The sequence below is a fragment of the Artemia sp. Qi Xiang Cuo genome, chromosome 2 (assembly GCF_049724085.1).
Source record: "Artemia sp. Qi Xiang Cuo chromosome 2, ASM4972408v1, whole genome shotgun sequence".
Lineage (NCBI taxonomy): Eukaryota > Metazoa > Arthropoda > Branchiopoda > Anostraca > Artemiidae > Artemia > Artemia sp. Qi Xiang Cuo.
The window spans coordinates 89,580,850-89,596,042 of NC_142795.1; the positions used below are offsets into that span (position 1 = coordinate 89,580,850).

Consider the following 15,193-nt stretch of genomic DNA (forward strand, 5'->3'; position numbering starts at 1 on the left):
ATCGGAGGGCAACTAACCGCCCTCTTACGCCTACCTTTCCCCCAAACAAATCCAATGAAAATTTTGAGATAGCCATTTTATTAAACGTAGTTTTTAGTTCTAGAAATTAGGTCTTTGAGGATGACAACTCCCCACAGTCCTCATGGCAAAGGTTGTAAGTCATGCCCTGGGGGCATATAAGGTTTCGTATAGAAGACGTTGTCGTAGAAACTTCAGAAAGGGCTCATTCGATTAGAAAATTTAAATGACTAGTTCCCTTTTTAATAGTCAAAAGTGATTCTAAGGCAACTGACACCCTTCCACGCTCACCATTCCAAAAAACGTCCAATTAAAATTTTGATATAGCCATTTTGTTTAACATAGTTGAAAGTTCTGGTAATTATATATTTGAGCAGGACAGTCCCCCCACAGTCTTCAGGGGCAAGGGTTATAAGTTATTTCCTGGGGGCATATGTGCTTCTTATGGAAGGGATGCTTGTATAAACTTAAGAGAGGGCTCAATTTATAGGCAATTGAAAGTTCTAGTTCACTTTTTAAGAGTCAAAAGAGATTGGAGGGCACCTAGCTTCCCCCTCTCCACGCTCTTTTTTCCTCAAACCCACCCGATGAGAACTTTGAGATAACCTTTTTTAAAAATAGTTCAATGACCATATAACGTAAACTCAGGGGTCGACAGAGCCCCCCAGGGCCCGAGGGCAGGTGTTGTAAGTTATGCCCTTGGGGAATATATGGTTCTTATTGAAGGGATGCTCGCAAAAAATTCAGAGATGGCTCTTATGAGTGGAAATTGAAAGTTCTAGTTCAGTTTTTTAGAGTCAAAAGAGATTGGAGGGCAACTAGCCCCCCCACGCTCCTTTTCCCCCAAATGCATCCAATAAAAATTTTGAGATATGCATTAAGTTAAAAATTGCTCGAAAGTCAGATAACAAAAACTCAGGTGTCGTCACAACCCCCCAAGGCCCGGGGGCAGGCGCTGTTAATTATGCCCTGGGACATATGTTATTTGTCTGGAAGGGATGCTCGTATAAACTTCAGAGAGGGCTCATTTTATTGTTTATTGAAAGTTCGAGCTCACTTTTTGATAGTCAACAGAGACCCAAGAGCAACTAGCCCCGCCCCACGCCTTCTTTTTCAAAACCCATCTGATGAAAATTTTGAGATATACATTCTGTTAAAATAGTTCAAATGTCGGATAAGAATAAATCCGGTGTCAATAGAACCCCCAAGGGCACAGTGGAAGGCGTTCTAAGTTATACCTTAAGGGCATGTATGGTTCGTATGAAAGGGATGCTCGTATAAACTTCAGAGAGGGCTCATTTGATTGAAAATAGAAAGTTCTAGTTAACTTTTTAAGAGTCAAGAGAGGTAAATTAGCCACCCCAGGCTCTTTTTTTCTCAAATCCGTCTGCTACAAGTTTTTAGATAGCCAGTGTTTTGGAAATTGTTCAAAAATTAGATAACAAAAACGTCCCCCAGAGCCCTGGGGATATGCGTTGTAAGTGTTGTCCTGGGGGCGTATATGGTTCTTATGAAAGGGATGCTCGTATAAACTTCAGAGGGGGCTCATTTGATTGGAAATTAAAAGTTCTAGTTCAATTTTTAAGAGTCAAAAGATATCCAAGGGCAACTAGGCCCCCCCCACACGCCCTTTTTTCCCCAGACCCATCCGATAAAATTTTTATAATAGCCATTTCATGAAAAATAGTTCAAATGTCAGATAAGAAAAATTCCTGTGCCTACGGGACCCGCCAGGGCCCGGGGGCAGGCGTTATGAGTAATGCTCTAGGGGCATATATAGTTGTTATGGAAGGGATGCTCGTATAAACTTCGGAAAGGGCTTATTTGATTCGAAATTGAAAGTTATTGTTCACTTTTTAAGAGTCAAAAGAGATCGTAGGGCAACTAGCCCTCCCCCCTCCTCCACACCCTAAATGCATCAGATAAAAATCTTGAGACAGACATTTTGTTAAAAATAGTTCAAAATTCTGATAAAAAAAACTCCGGTGTCAACACAGCCCCCAGGCCCGGGGGTAGGCGTTGTAAGTTATGCCCTGGGGGCATATATGGTTGTTATGGAAGGGATGCTCGTATAAACTTCATAGATGGCTCATTTGACTAGAAGTTGAAAGTTGTAATTCACTTTTTTTAAGAGTCAAAAGTGATTGGAGGGCAGCTAGCCTCCCCCCACACTCCATTTATTTTTTTCCCAGATTCACTTCATATAGAAGGGGTCGTCGCATAAACTTCAAAGGGGGCTCATTCGATTGGAAATGGAGAATTCTAGTGCCCTTTTTAAGAGTAAAAAGTGATCAGAGGGCAACTGGCACCCCAGGCCCTTTTTCCCCAAATACATCTGATAAAAATTTTGGGATAGCAATTTTGTTAAAAATAGTTCAGACATCAGATAATAAAAACTCCGAGGTTGACACAAACCCATTTTTTCACTTTGATATTGTTACTTTGATACCAGTTTTGATGCTTTGATGAATATATTTTTTTTTAAGTTCGGATTTGAAAACAGGAATTATAAAAAACTCGAAATTGTTTGCAATCAAAAACTTCAAAAAATTAATTAAGAAAATTTCCGAAAAACGGGTTTCTCGAAGAGAAGAGATTATCCTCTTAAAACTAATCTTAACGTATACTAATACCTTTTAAAATTCAAACTAAAAACGACCAGAAATTACTATTAAAGAATAAATGAAACCCAAAACGAAACAGAAATTAAATAAGCAATCATAACAAAAACATACAACAAGTAATAATATAAATGAATAAATAGATCTTAAAGCGAGTAATGCTTAGATTGAATATGAAAATCAAGCTTAAAAAGAAAAAAAAAAAATTTCATATTGAAGTATAAATGAAACTTGAAACGAACAGAAATAAAATAAACAATCAATGCAAACAAGCGTACAATAGATATTAATGTAAATTAATAAATAAATCTTAAAACGAGTAAAACTTAAATTGAATATGCAAATCAAGCTTGAAACGAATAAAAATCACCACAAACAAGAGTTTGGGTATGACCTCCTTCTCTCACTGTAAAAGTATAAAACCTACATCGTCATTGGCGCCTATTGAAAACTATATGGGTCTCGAACAGTCTTGAAAAACATAAACAACATCAAAATGAGTATTTGATGTATAATGATATTAATTGTTGAAAGATCCATCAGTTCAAGAATTTATTTCACTGTAACTTTATTTTTATTTTCAATGCTGTAAGAACTCGAAAAGAATTTATTTGTAATATAATCCGTGTTCAGTTAAGCACCAATGACGCAGTAGGCTTTTGGTTTTTATTCATAGTTAAGAAAGGAGGCAGTATCCAAACACTTGTTTGTAGGGAAACTATATTCGTCTTTAACAACTTTAAAAGGTACTAATAAATTAACTGAATATTTAATGTATAATGATATTAATTGCTGAAAGCTGATCAGTTCAAAATGTTAATATAATTTTTATGCTTATGTTCAATATTACGTACAAAAAAAATATTTTTAATAAAATTGGTTTTAAACAGTTCGTGGTAACAAACTGTAAGTAAGGAGCGACGCGGGTCAATAGTAACAGAAACTCTAGAAAACGGTATTATGATACCAATAGATACATCAAAAGAATCAAAGTTTAATGCTAATTTCAAATATACAAGTTTCATCAAGTTTAGTCTTACCCATCAAAAGTTACGCGCCTGAGAAAATTTGGCTGATTTTAGAAAAAAAGGGGGAAAGGCACCCTAAAATTTATAGAACCTTAATGAAAATCACACCATCATATTCAGCGTATCAGAGAACCCTACTGTAGAGTTTTAAAGCACCTATCTACAAAAATGTGGAATTGTGCATTCTTTGCAAGAAGAAAGATCACGGATGCGTGTTTTTTTTTTCCCTGGGTTGATCGTATCGATCCAGTGGTCCTAGAATATCGTGGGAGGGCTCATTGGAACGGAAATTAAAAGTTCTAGTGCCCTTTTTAGTGAAAAAAAATGGAGGGCAACTAGGCCCCCTCCCACGCCTATGTTTTTCCCAAAGTCGCCCGATCAAAATTTTGAGATAGCCATTTTGTTCAGCATGGTCGAAAATATGATAAAATGTCTTTTAGGATGACTTAATCCCCCGAAGTCCCCAGGGGGAGGGATGAAAGTTATGAGCTTTACCCAATGTTAACATATAGTATTGGTTATTGGGAAGTATACAGACGTTTTCAGGGGCGATTTTTTCTGGTAGGTGGGGGGTGTGGGTCGGGGGTTATATGGGAGGATCTTTCCACGAAGGAAGTTTTCATGGGGGAAGGACATTGCTATGAAGGGGGCGCCGGATTTCCCAGCATTATTAAAGAAAAAGATCGGAAATTAAATAAAAACAACAAGTTTTTCAACGGATTTCAACTGATCAACTGATTGTGATTAAGGGGTCATTTTTAAGAATTGGAAAAAAATTTGAACTTTAGCTTAAAGAGCAAGGTATTGACTAGGGGGTGAAACCCCTAATATACGTATTAAAAATCTATGAATATAGAAGTTCGTTACGTAAGTTAATTCGTAAGTTACGTATATTTATTACTAATAAAAACGTTCGTAAATAGAATTTAAAAAGTTTCGAGGAAGCCATTTAACCAAATAAAAGTAAAATTAATATGCAAATTTTGTTTTAATTATTCATGTACGGTGAGCGAAAATCAAAACCTGTATTAATTCAAAAACATTCAAAAATTAAAAAAAAACAAGTTTTTTTAACTGAAAGTAAGGAACGACGTTAAAACTTAAAACGAATAGAAATTATTACGTATATGAAGGGGGCTGTCCCCTCCTCAACGAATCGCTCTTTACGCTAAAGTTTGACTTTATCTCGCAACTTTATTTTATAAAACAATAAAAGAAACTTTAGAGTAAAGAGTGAGGCGTTGAGGAGGGGACAGCCCCCTTCATATACGGAATAATTTCTGTTCGTTTTAAGTTATAACGTCGTTCCTTACTTTCAGTTAAAAAAAACTTGTTTTTTTATTTAATTCTGTTAAGCGCCAATGACGCAGTAGGTTTTAGACTTTTACAGTGAGAGAAGGTCATACCCAAACTCTTGTTTGTGGTGATTTTTGTTCGTTTCAAGCTTGATTTTGCGTATTCAATTTAAGTTTCACTCGTTTTAAATTTATTTATTAATTTATATTAATATCTACTGTACAGTTGTTTGCATTGATTGTTTATTTAATTTCTGTTCGTTTTAAGTTTCATTTATACTTCAATAGAAAAATATTTTTTTTTCGTTCTAAGCTCGATTTTCATATTCAATCTAAGTATTAGTCGCTTTAAGATCTATTTATTCTTTTACATTATTACTTGTTGTTTGTTTTTTTGCTATAATTGTTCATTTCATTTCTGCTCGTTTTGGGTCTTATGTATGCTTCAATAGTAATTTATTGTCGTTTTGAGTTTGAATTTTAAAAGGTTTCTGTATCTGAAGATCTTAAGTTCAAAATGGCCTTTACTTTCCTTTTAAAACCTTACTTTTTCGGCAGGTTTTTTTTAATTAATTTGAATAAAAGCCAAATCCAGTGAAGAAAGATTTGTTTTCACTCTGTCGACTTCCCCTGAAAAAGCCATAATGAACGCGGGACCTTAGGCTTTTAGTTAGAATACAGGTCTTGGAAGTTTATGTAAGGAAGGATTAAAACTATGGGTGGATAATTATTTTATAATAAAATATATTACCCGTATTTATTTTGAAGACATCCTATGTCTAAGAGAAGCACCAAGGCAATTCCACAAGCAAAGGCACAAAATAATCTGGTGATAGAAGAATTATAAAGAAACCAAAGAAGCTTTCTTCTCAAATTAATAACACTAACACCCATTTATGTATCAAATTTGTTTTTATAGTGCGTTTTATGTGCGGCAGTAAGTCGTAACTTTTTCAGATTGTATACTAGTACAATTGTAGATGTGTAGGTAACACCGACTGCATGATCTATTGCGCAAACTTACTGATACCAAGAGTAACTAGAAATACAAGATCCTCGTCTAGAAAAGTAACATTCAGCTATACTATTGAAGATCAGACAGGTTTGTTGCTCCTCTGGGCAATCTAACCTAAAGCAGACTTCTGCAATCAATCAATGAACTCCTAGCTGTATTGGGATGCATAATAGCAGTTAAAATACAAAGCTTCATTTCTCGCAACATTTCTGACTGTCAACGGGTATTTCCCCTTCTTAAGGTAGGTATTAGATTCTAGTGTGTTCACTTATACCGCGTATCGCTGTATAATACCTAAATTCTTAAATTGTACCGGAACTCTTACCTGTGATGAGGTACACAGACGATAAGTTTAAATATTGATGTCCAACTGATGCTACAATGTTAAAAAAAAGGTCAGGTAGATACGCCTTACCGCACACCCCAAAATGATCTTTTGTATCGTACATGGCATTCTTTAAGAAATACCATACATACAAAAAAATTGACATGAAAAATAACCTTAAAGTTATTAAAAATAAATTACCTTACAAGGAATCTCAAGTAATCCGTTCAAACCTAGTTCTTACGTTTCCAAACGTAGGCAACGTTTCCAATCTAAGAATTCGGATCCAGTTTTAATACGTATTTTAGTCATTCTAACTGGACATTAAATAAAAAAAACAAGTTTTTTCAACTGAAAGGAAGGAATAACATTAAAAATTAAAAAAAAACGGAAATTAATCTGTATGTGATGGGGACTGTCCCCTTTTCAACCATTGCTCTTTACGCTAAAGTCTTAAAGTTCTTTAATAACAATTCTCATTCAAATTCAACCCCCTTGTTTTTCAAAAGCCATTCTTAAAAATTGGGGCAAAAAGTCAAACTTTAGCGCAAAGAGTGAGGGATGAGAAAGGGGAAGCCCCATCATTTATGGAGTAATTTCTATTTTGTTTTAAGTTTTAATATTGTTCCTTATAATACAGTTGAAAAACTTTTTTCTTCTAATTTAATTTCTGACCGTTTTTTAAATCATGCCAGGAATTCTGAACCCCCAGTGTAAAGTTTTTCTTGGAAAAATTCCCTCAGAAACATTCCTCTCCATGTAAAATTCTCCCCGTTGGAGGATCCCCCTATCACGGAACCCTTCTGAAAAATTCCCATATATTTCTCAACAACAAATACTATATATTTAAATAATGTGCAAACTATGTAGCTAGCAGCCCCTTCTCCACGGGTTGTGGGGGGTTATGTCATTTCCAGAGGCATAGCCATTAGATCTTTCAAATATATTGAACAAAATGATTATCTAAGAATTTTGATCTTGGCCACTTAAAAAGGACAGTAGAACTTTTAATTTTCGTTTGAATGTGTCCTCTGCCGATTTTCTAGGACAATTGGTTAGATGCGATCTGAGGGAAGAAACGACAACAAACAAATAAGTATATACACACCCGTGATCTCCCTTCTATAAAAAAAAAAAAAAAAAAAAAAAAAAAAAAAAAAAAAATCCACGTTTCTGTAGATAGGAACTTGAAACCGCTATAGTAGGGTTCACAGATATGATTCAGCATATCTGTGTTGAATCTAGTGCTGAATCTAATGGTGTGATTTCCGTTAAGATCGCTTGAATTTTTGAGGGTAATTCCTTCCTTTTTCGACAATTCGGCAAATTTTCTCCGACTTGCGGCTTTTGACGGGCAACATTAAAGTTAATGAATTTTGTATATTTGGAATCATCATCTATCATCATCTAAAGCCAATTTTTTTATGTATTATTTTGCTTGAAACTTATTTTTTTAGAGTTTCGGTCATTATCGGGGCAACTCGCTGCTTATTTACAATTCGTTATCACGGACTGTTTGATCAACCAGCGGTAGATCCAGGAATTTATGGAAGTGGGTGAACTAAGTCAAAACTCAGATATTTTACTTTTATCTCAAGTACTTCTAAATTTTTGCAAATTTAAAAGTGTCACTGCTCCTTTTCCCTTAGGTAGAGAGGAGGGGGCGATAGCTATTGTACAATATTGAATGTATTATGTACAAGCAGATCAAGATCTTGGTAAGGAATTTGTATGTGTAAAAAAAACAAGCCATGAATATTTTTGGTTTGAGCTAGACAGTTAATTGTAAGCAGCGGATATTTCAGAGATTTTTAACGAACAATGGATCATTCTATATACTACCGTATATTAATTATCTATATATAAAAATTAAAGGAATTCTAATGGAAATCAAACCATCAGACTCAGCATGTTAGAAAACCCTACTGTAGAGGTCTAAGCATTGTGTTTTTTTTGTGTATGAAGGAATGTAGTTTTCGTATTTTTTTTGCAAGAGAAAAGATTAGGAATGCGTGTTTATTTATTTTTTGTTTGTTTTCCCAAGAGGTGATCGTATCGAACGATCCTAGAAGATTGGAAGAAGGCTACTTTGATCGAAAATATAAAGTTCTAATGTCCTTTTTAACCGACCAAAAATATTGGAGGGTAGCTATCCCCCTCCCACGCCCCGTTTTCCTCGAAGTCATCCGATAAAAATTCTGTGATAGTCATTTTGTTCAGCATAGTCGAAAGTTCTAATAACTATGTCTTTGAGGATGACTTGACACCCCACAGCCGCCAGGGGAAGGGCTGCAAGCTATGAACTTTTCCCATTGTTTACATGTAGCATTGGTTTTTGGAAAGTATACAAACATTTTCGGGGTATTGTCTATGGGAAAGGGGTATTTTCTACGGGGAGAGTTTTCCGACGGGAGGGGAGTTTCTGGGGGTGAACTTTACGGAGGGACTTTACCAGAATTTATTAAAAAAATTGGTTTTAATTATGTTACTTTCTTTTTGGCCACTCCATTTTATGCGTGGAAATGTTTTGAGAGAAGTGTCCGAGGGATATTTTTAGCGGGATTGGAATCCTCTAGGACATTTTTCCGTGAAGGGAGGATTATCCACGGGAGAAATTCTCCATGGGGACTTATCACTGAAATAAATTTTCCATGGGGAATTATCACCAGGAGAAACTCTCTACGGGAGAAATTTGTGCAGGAGAAACTTTACATTGGGATGGGGTCTCCGGGAAAAATTTTCCATCAGGGGCATTTCTAACATGACCTGAAAAGTGATCATAAATTAAATAAATACAAGTCTTTTTTCTAATGAAACTATGCTAGGAAGAAACTCTTCAGGCAAAAATTCGAGGAGGGGGGGGGGATTTTGGTAAAAATTGAATTTTCTGGGGGAGGGGGGTAGGAATTTTGCATCAACGATTATGGAGAAGTATCAGTGGTGGCGAGTTACGTAGTGGCGAGGGGGACAAGTGCCTAATGTATCAAAAAGTATGTTTTTACGCTAACATTTTTTAACTTTTTGTTAACATTCAGGTAAACATAAACGATGGTCTGGAGAGGGATGAAGTATAAATCAATCTCTGTCCTCCCTTCAGTTTGATTAAGCTTGAATATAAATACTGCTCAGTGATAGCACCTTTCTTATTGTATATTTTGTTTAACACACAATATTACTTTTACTTTCCTACCAGGAGAACATCTGGAGAGGTTGGAGGGGGTCAACTGTCACCAGGAAATTTAGATAGTTTCAACGTGAAAAAATACTACTAGGTAGTCCACCGAAGCCGCGCCAAGCCGAAATGACGGCGGCGAATGTGTTATTCAGTATCGGCGGCGGCGCGCCGCCCGGCACGCCCAAATTTTTCTGATTAAAAATAATAATAAAAATTCCACTTCACCAAGCACGTTCAACCTCGATTTTAGCAAGGATTTTTAAATGGTTGGCTAGAAACATACAAGGACAATATGACAAAACAGGAATTTGTTGGGCCGTGCGGAAAGTGTTTATGTTCACCGTCAATCAGACCAAGTAGAATTCTCATTTTTAGCCACTAGACCCAGGGAAACCTATGTTGTGTTTATGTTTAAGATCGCATTGTTCCTATGAAGTCCCGTGTTTAGTCATTTCCTTCTTGTTAATGATTTGGGCTAATGTGTGTATAACTTTCAAATTTTGAAGTTCAAACATCTCCTGTTCATCAAATACATACGAAAAGGAAGTGAAAAAAACAACAACAAACAAACAAATAACAACATCAAAAAAACACTGTATACAAATCAGATACCATGGCTTAACAACACCAACAATTTTAAATCAGCGGTTACATCACTTCAGTTACAATTGATGTAACAAAAGTGAGTTTGTTCACTCTGCCTGAAGCCATCGATCTTTTTGCAGTCACTATCAGTCCTGTCGTGCTAAAAACCCGTTTAGCTGGGGCACATGTGGCCGGTACAGCCAGAACTTCACAAGCGTAAACTGCCACTCGCAGGATGTGATACTAGTATTGGACCTTGGGGTCCCACAGAATGCCGCAAATGGGCTTCTTCTTTGTATCTGCTGAAATAAGTTGTTTTATAAGGGAGAACAAACCTGCACCTTCACCATAGGGCTCCTGCGCTCTACACTACAGGAGGAACTACACTGCACCTTTACCCTCTTTTCTTATCAACACGGAATAACCCTCCGAAATTCTTTTCTGAAAGAAGTGGTCAAGTTATAATGTTTCAAGTCAAAGTTTAAGGCTACTTCAACTTCAGTGTGCTCTGCTCACTGTGCAAAAAAAATGTAATTCATTTCTGTAGATATATTTCTATACTAGCTCTAGATAATCTACCAAGCGGAAAACTACCGCAAATCAGCATCGATAAATAAATAAAACCCAAAACGAACAAAAATAACAATAAATAACTGAGTCAAACTCAAAGCGAGCAGAAATTAACATAAGTTGGGCTCAAAACCCCTATGCCTTCCCAAGGCCAGAACATAATTTTCACTTTACTAAAAAATATAGATGTTTTTACTTTTATAACTTTAATAAATCAAATAATATTAGCATTTTGATTACTAAATATCAGTATATGTATATTAAACTGACAATGCATATTCATTTGTATTTTTTTCAGTAAAGTACAAATTATATTCTGGCCTTGGGAGGGCATAGGGGTTTTGAGCCCAACTTATGTTAATTTCTGCTCGTTTTGAGTTTGACTCGTATATTTATTGTAATTTCTGTTCGTTTTGGGTTTCATTTATTTATCGATGCTGATTTGTGGTAGTTTCACGCTTGGTAGATTATTTGATTTTAATTTTGCTCATTTTTGATTTAATGGAGTTCTTTACTTTTTTTTGAAAAAACTTATTTTTTGGAAACAGTTTTTTTAAATTTAATTTCTGTTCGTTTTATATTGACATAGTCTTTTCAGGGAAAAAGAAAATCATACTTTAAATCTTTTCGTTTTTGTAAAAATTTATAGTTTGGCCTGCTATTTGTATGCTGGAAAACAATTTTCAGCAAAATTTAACAACATAGACCCTTATAAAAATCTGGACACAAATAGTAGTGTTTAATTTAGTTTCATACCTCCTCTAGTTGACCTGAAATGGAAAACTTGATAAGATTCGCAAACAAATTTGTTTACTTTCTTTGATAACTTGGATACACTTACGCTATTTTGATTTGGTAAAATTTTAAGAGCAGAAGAAGCCCTGAAAGTTTGAACATAATACCCTCAGTCGTTCTTCGGATACTGCTGAGATGCCTTATTGGGAATTAGCATAAACACAGTGCATTTTGATTTAATCTTAAGGCAACATTTACTTTTTAAACTTAAAGGCAAATGGGATGGTGGGCGTGGGAGGGGGACTAGTTTCCCTCCAATCACTTTCGACTATTAAAAAGGACATCAGCCCTTTCAGTAGAGAGGGGTCAGGAGGCGCGATCACGCACCCCTGCTGCCACCTATAACTTTTTTTAAATAATTCATGGATGATTATGTGTGTCGGTCGATTTATTTGATGTTTTTTATGGATTTTGTCAGTGAGAATTTGAAAAACAGGAATTTTGTCACAATTTTGTATGTTTTTATGGACTTTGTCAGTGAGAATTTGAAAAAACTGGATGTTTTATGGTTTTTGTCAGTGAGAATTCGAAAAACAGGAATTTTTTCACATTTATGGATGGTTTTATGGATTTTGTCAGTGAGAATGAAAAAACAGTAACTTTCTCACTTTCATGGATGTCAACAGCAATTTATGTATGTTTCATGGTTTTTGTCAGTGAGAATGGAAAAACAGTATTTTTCTCACTTTGCTGTCAGTCATTAATCAAATTGTTTCCGGGCAAAGTTTAGTAATGTCTGACAGGTACTGCTCCAGGAATAGATCCAAGTCATTAATGTCTTTGCCTCGGGAACAGTTCTACTGGTCGAACTCCAAAGGATATTAATAACCAAAGGCCATGGAAACAATTAGGCAAGAAACATCTTAGCGATGAATTATTTTAGCGCGCGAGAAGGTTTCCTATTAATTTGAAATGCGTTAGCACAGAGATGCCAATAACAAAGGAACACGCTGAATTTGCGTTTAGGGATTATTTGGGCGAAACCGTTTTAGACAGGTTATGGAACTATTTCGGCGAAACAGATAGAGACATTTTAAAAGAAGATTTTTGAAGAGATTTTAGAAGAGAATTTAAAGGTGAAACTCTGTGGTCGTTATAATACACAAGTTTCATTTGAACAGTGTTGTGAGGTCCTCTAACCCAACCCCAAAGGGTTCCAATCCTCCTACCCCAACCCCGAAGGAAGCCCCCGGTCCTCAAAGGCCCCCCAAGCTCCCAAAGGCCCTCCACCGGTCCCCAAATGTCCCCCAGGCGTCCAACTGCTCCCCCGGACACTCAAAGGTCCCCCAAGCTCCCAAAGGGCCACCGGCGCCCCCAAAGGCCCACTCCAGACCCTCAACGGCCATCCCCGGGCCCCCCAAAGGCCCAACCAGTTCCCAAAAGACCAACAGGGTCCCAAAGGCCCTCCACCGGTCCCCAACTGTCCCCAGGCTCCTAACTGGTCCCCCGGACCCTCCAAGGCCCGCCCCCGGCCCCCAAAGGTCCACCGGGCTCCCAAAGGACCAATCGGTCCTCAAGTGCCCCCCAGACCCCCCAAGGCCCCCCCCCACCCCCAAATGCCATCCCCGGACCCCCAAAGCCCATCCCCCGGTCCCCAAAGGTCCCCCCGAGCTCCCAAAGGACCACCGACCCTCAAGGGACCCACAGACCCTCAAAGGCTCTCCCCGAGCACCCGTCTTTCGTTGATGTGTGTTGTCTGAAACCTATGATTTGGGATGTGTAGTTTGCTACTTCAGGCTTTTCTGAGCTAAGGTTTCCTAGTATTTCCTAGGTGAATGTTGTCTGAAACCAATAGTTTGGGATGAGTAGTTTGCTATTTCAGGATTTTATGAGCTAGGTTTTTTAGCCTTTCGTTGGTGTGTGTTGACTGAAACTTATGATTTGGGATATGTAGTTTGCTATTTTTGACTTTTCTGAGTTGGATTTCTTAGTCTTTCATAGGTGTGTGGTGTATGAAACCTATGATTTGGGATGTGTAGTTTGATATTTTAGACTTTTCTGAGCTGGATTTCTTAGACTTTCATAGGTATGAATTGTCAGAAAATTATGATCTGGGATGTATAGTTTGCTATTTAAGTCTTTTCTGAGCTAAGGTTTTCTAGTATTTCGTAGGTGAATGTTGACTGAAACCAATAGTTTGGGATGAATAGTTTGCTATTTTTGACTTTTCTGAGCTAGGTTTCTTAGTCTTTAGTTGGTGTGTGTTGACTGAAACCGATGATTTGGGATGTGTAGTTTGCTATTTTTGACTTTTCTGAGCTAGATTTCTTAGTCTTTCATAGGTGTGTGTTGTATGAAACCTATGATTTGGGGTGGGTGGATTGCTACTTTTGACTTTTCTGAGCTGGATTTCTTAGCCTTTCATAGGTGTTTGTTGTCTGAAACCTATAGTTTGGGATGACTAGTTTGCTATTTTTGACTTTTCTGAGCTAGGTTTCTTAGCCGTTCATAGGTGAGTGTTGTCTGAAACCTATGATTTGGGATATGTAATTTGCTATTTCCGACTTTTCATAACCGGATTTCTTAGTCTTTCGTAGGTGTGTGGTGTCTGAAACCTATGATTTGGGATGTGTGGGTTGCTATTTTTTTGACTTTTCTGAGCTGGATTTCTTAGCCATTCGTAGGTGTGTGTTGACTGAAACCTATGATTTGGGATGGTTAATTTGCTATTTTTGACTTTTCTGAGCTAGATTTCTTAGCCTATCATATGTGTGTTCTTTCAGAAAATTATGATTTGGGAGGTGTAGTTTGCTTTTTGGACTTTTCATAGCTAGGATTCTTAGTTACTCATAGGTGTTTGTTGTCTGAAACTTCGGATTTGGGATGAGTAGTTGGCTATTTCAGACTTTTCTGAGCTAAGGTTTCTTAGTATTTCGTAGGTGAATGCTGTCTGAAACTTATGATTTGGGATATGTAAATTACTATTTCGGGCTTTTCTGAGTTGGATTTCTTAGTCTTTCATAGGTGTGTAGTGTCTGAAACCTATGATTTGGGATGTGTAGTTTGCTATTTTCGACTTTTCTGAGCTAGGTTTCTTAGCCTTTCATAGGTATGTGTTGTCAGAACATTATGATTTGGGATGTGTAGTCTGCTATTTCAGGATTTTCTGAGCTAAGGTTTTCTAGTATTTCGTAGGTGAATGTTGTCTGAAACCAATAGTTTGGGATGTGTAATTTGCTATTTCCGACTTTTCATAACCGGATTTCTTAGTCTTTCGTAGGTGTGTGGTGTCTGAAACCTATGATTTGGGATGTGTGGGTTGCTATTTCAGGATTTTTTGACTTGGATTTCTTAGTCTTTCATAGGTGTGTAGTGTCTGAAACCTATGATTTGGGGTGGGTGGATTGCTACTTTTGACCTTTCTGAGCTGGATTTCTTAGCCTTTCATAGGTGTTTGTTGTCTGAAACATATAGTTTGGGATGACTAGTTTGCTATTTTTGACTTTTTTGAGCTAGGTTTCTTAGCCGTTCATAGGTGAGTGTTGCCTGAAACATATGATTTGGGATATGTAATTTGATATTTCTGACTTTTCATAACCTGATTTCTTAGTCTTTCGTAGGTGTGTGATGTCTGAAACCTATGATTTGGGATGTATAGTTTGCTATTTCAGGCTTTTCTGAGCAGGATTTCATAGCCATTCGTAGGTGTGTGTTGACTGAAACCTATGATTTGGGATGGTTAATTTGCTATTTTTGACTTTTCTGAGCTAGATTTCTTAGCCACTCATAGGAGTGTGTTGTCTGAAACTTATGATTTGAGAAGCAC

At 36.9% G+C, this 15,193-nt stretch overlaps 1 protein-coding gene across 1 annotated transcript in view; it reads right to left on the bottom strand.

The window, feature by feature from the left end:
• LOC148955773 (galactose-3-O-sulfotransferase 2-like) overlaps positions 1-5,976 on the bottom strand; it is a 47,851-nt gene extending 41,875 nt beyond the window's left edge. The window contains exon 1 of the mRNA XM_089108338.1: positions 5,714-5,976. Coding sequence (XP_088964464.1) covers positions 5,714-5,856 — 143 coding nt within the window. The 5' untranslated portion in view covers positions 5,857-5,976. The remainder of the gene's footprint in view (positions 1-5,713) is intronic.
• Between the last annotated feature and the right edge of the window lie 9,217 nt (positions 5,977-15,193).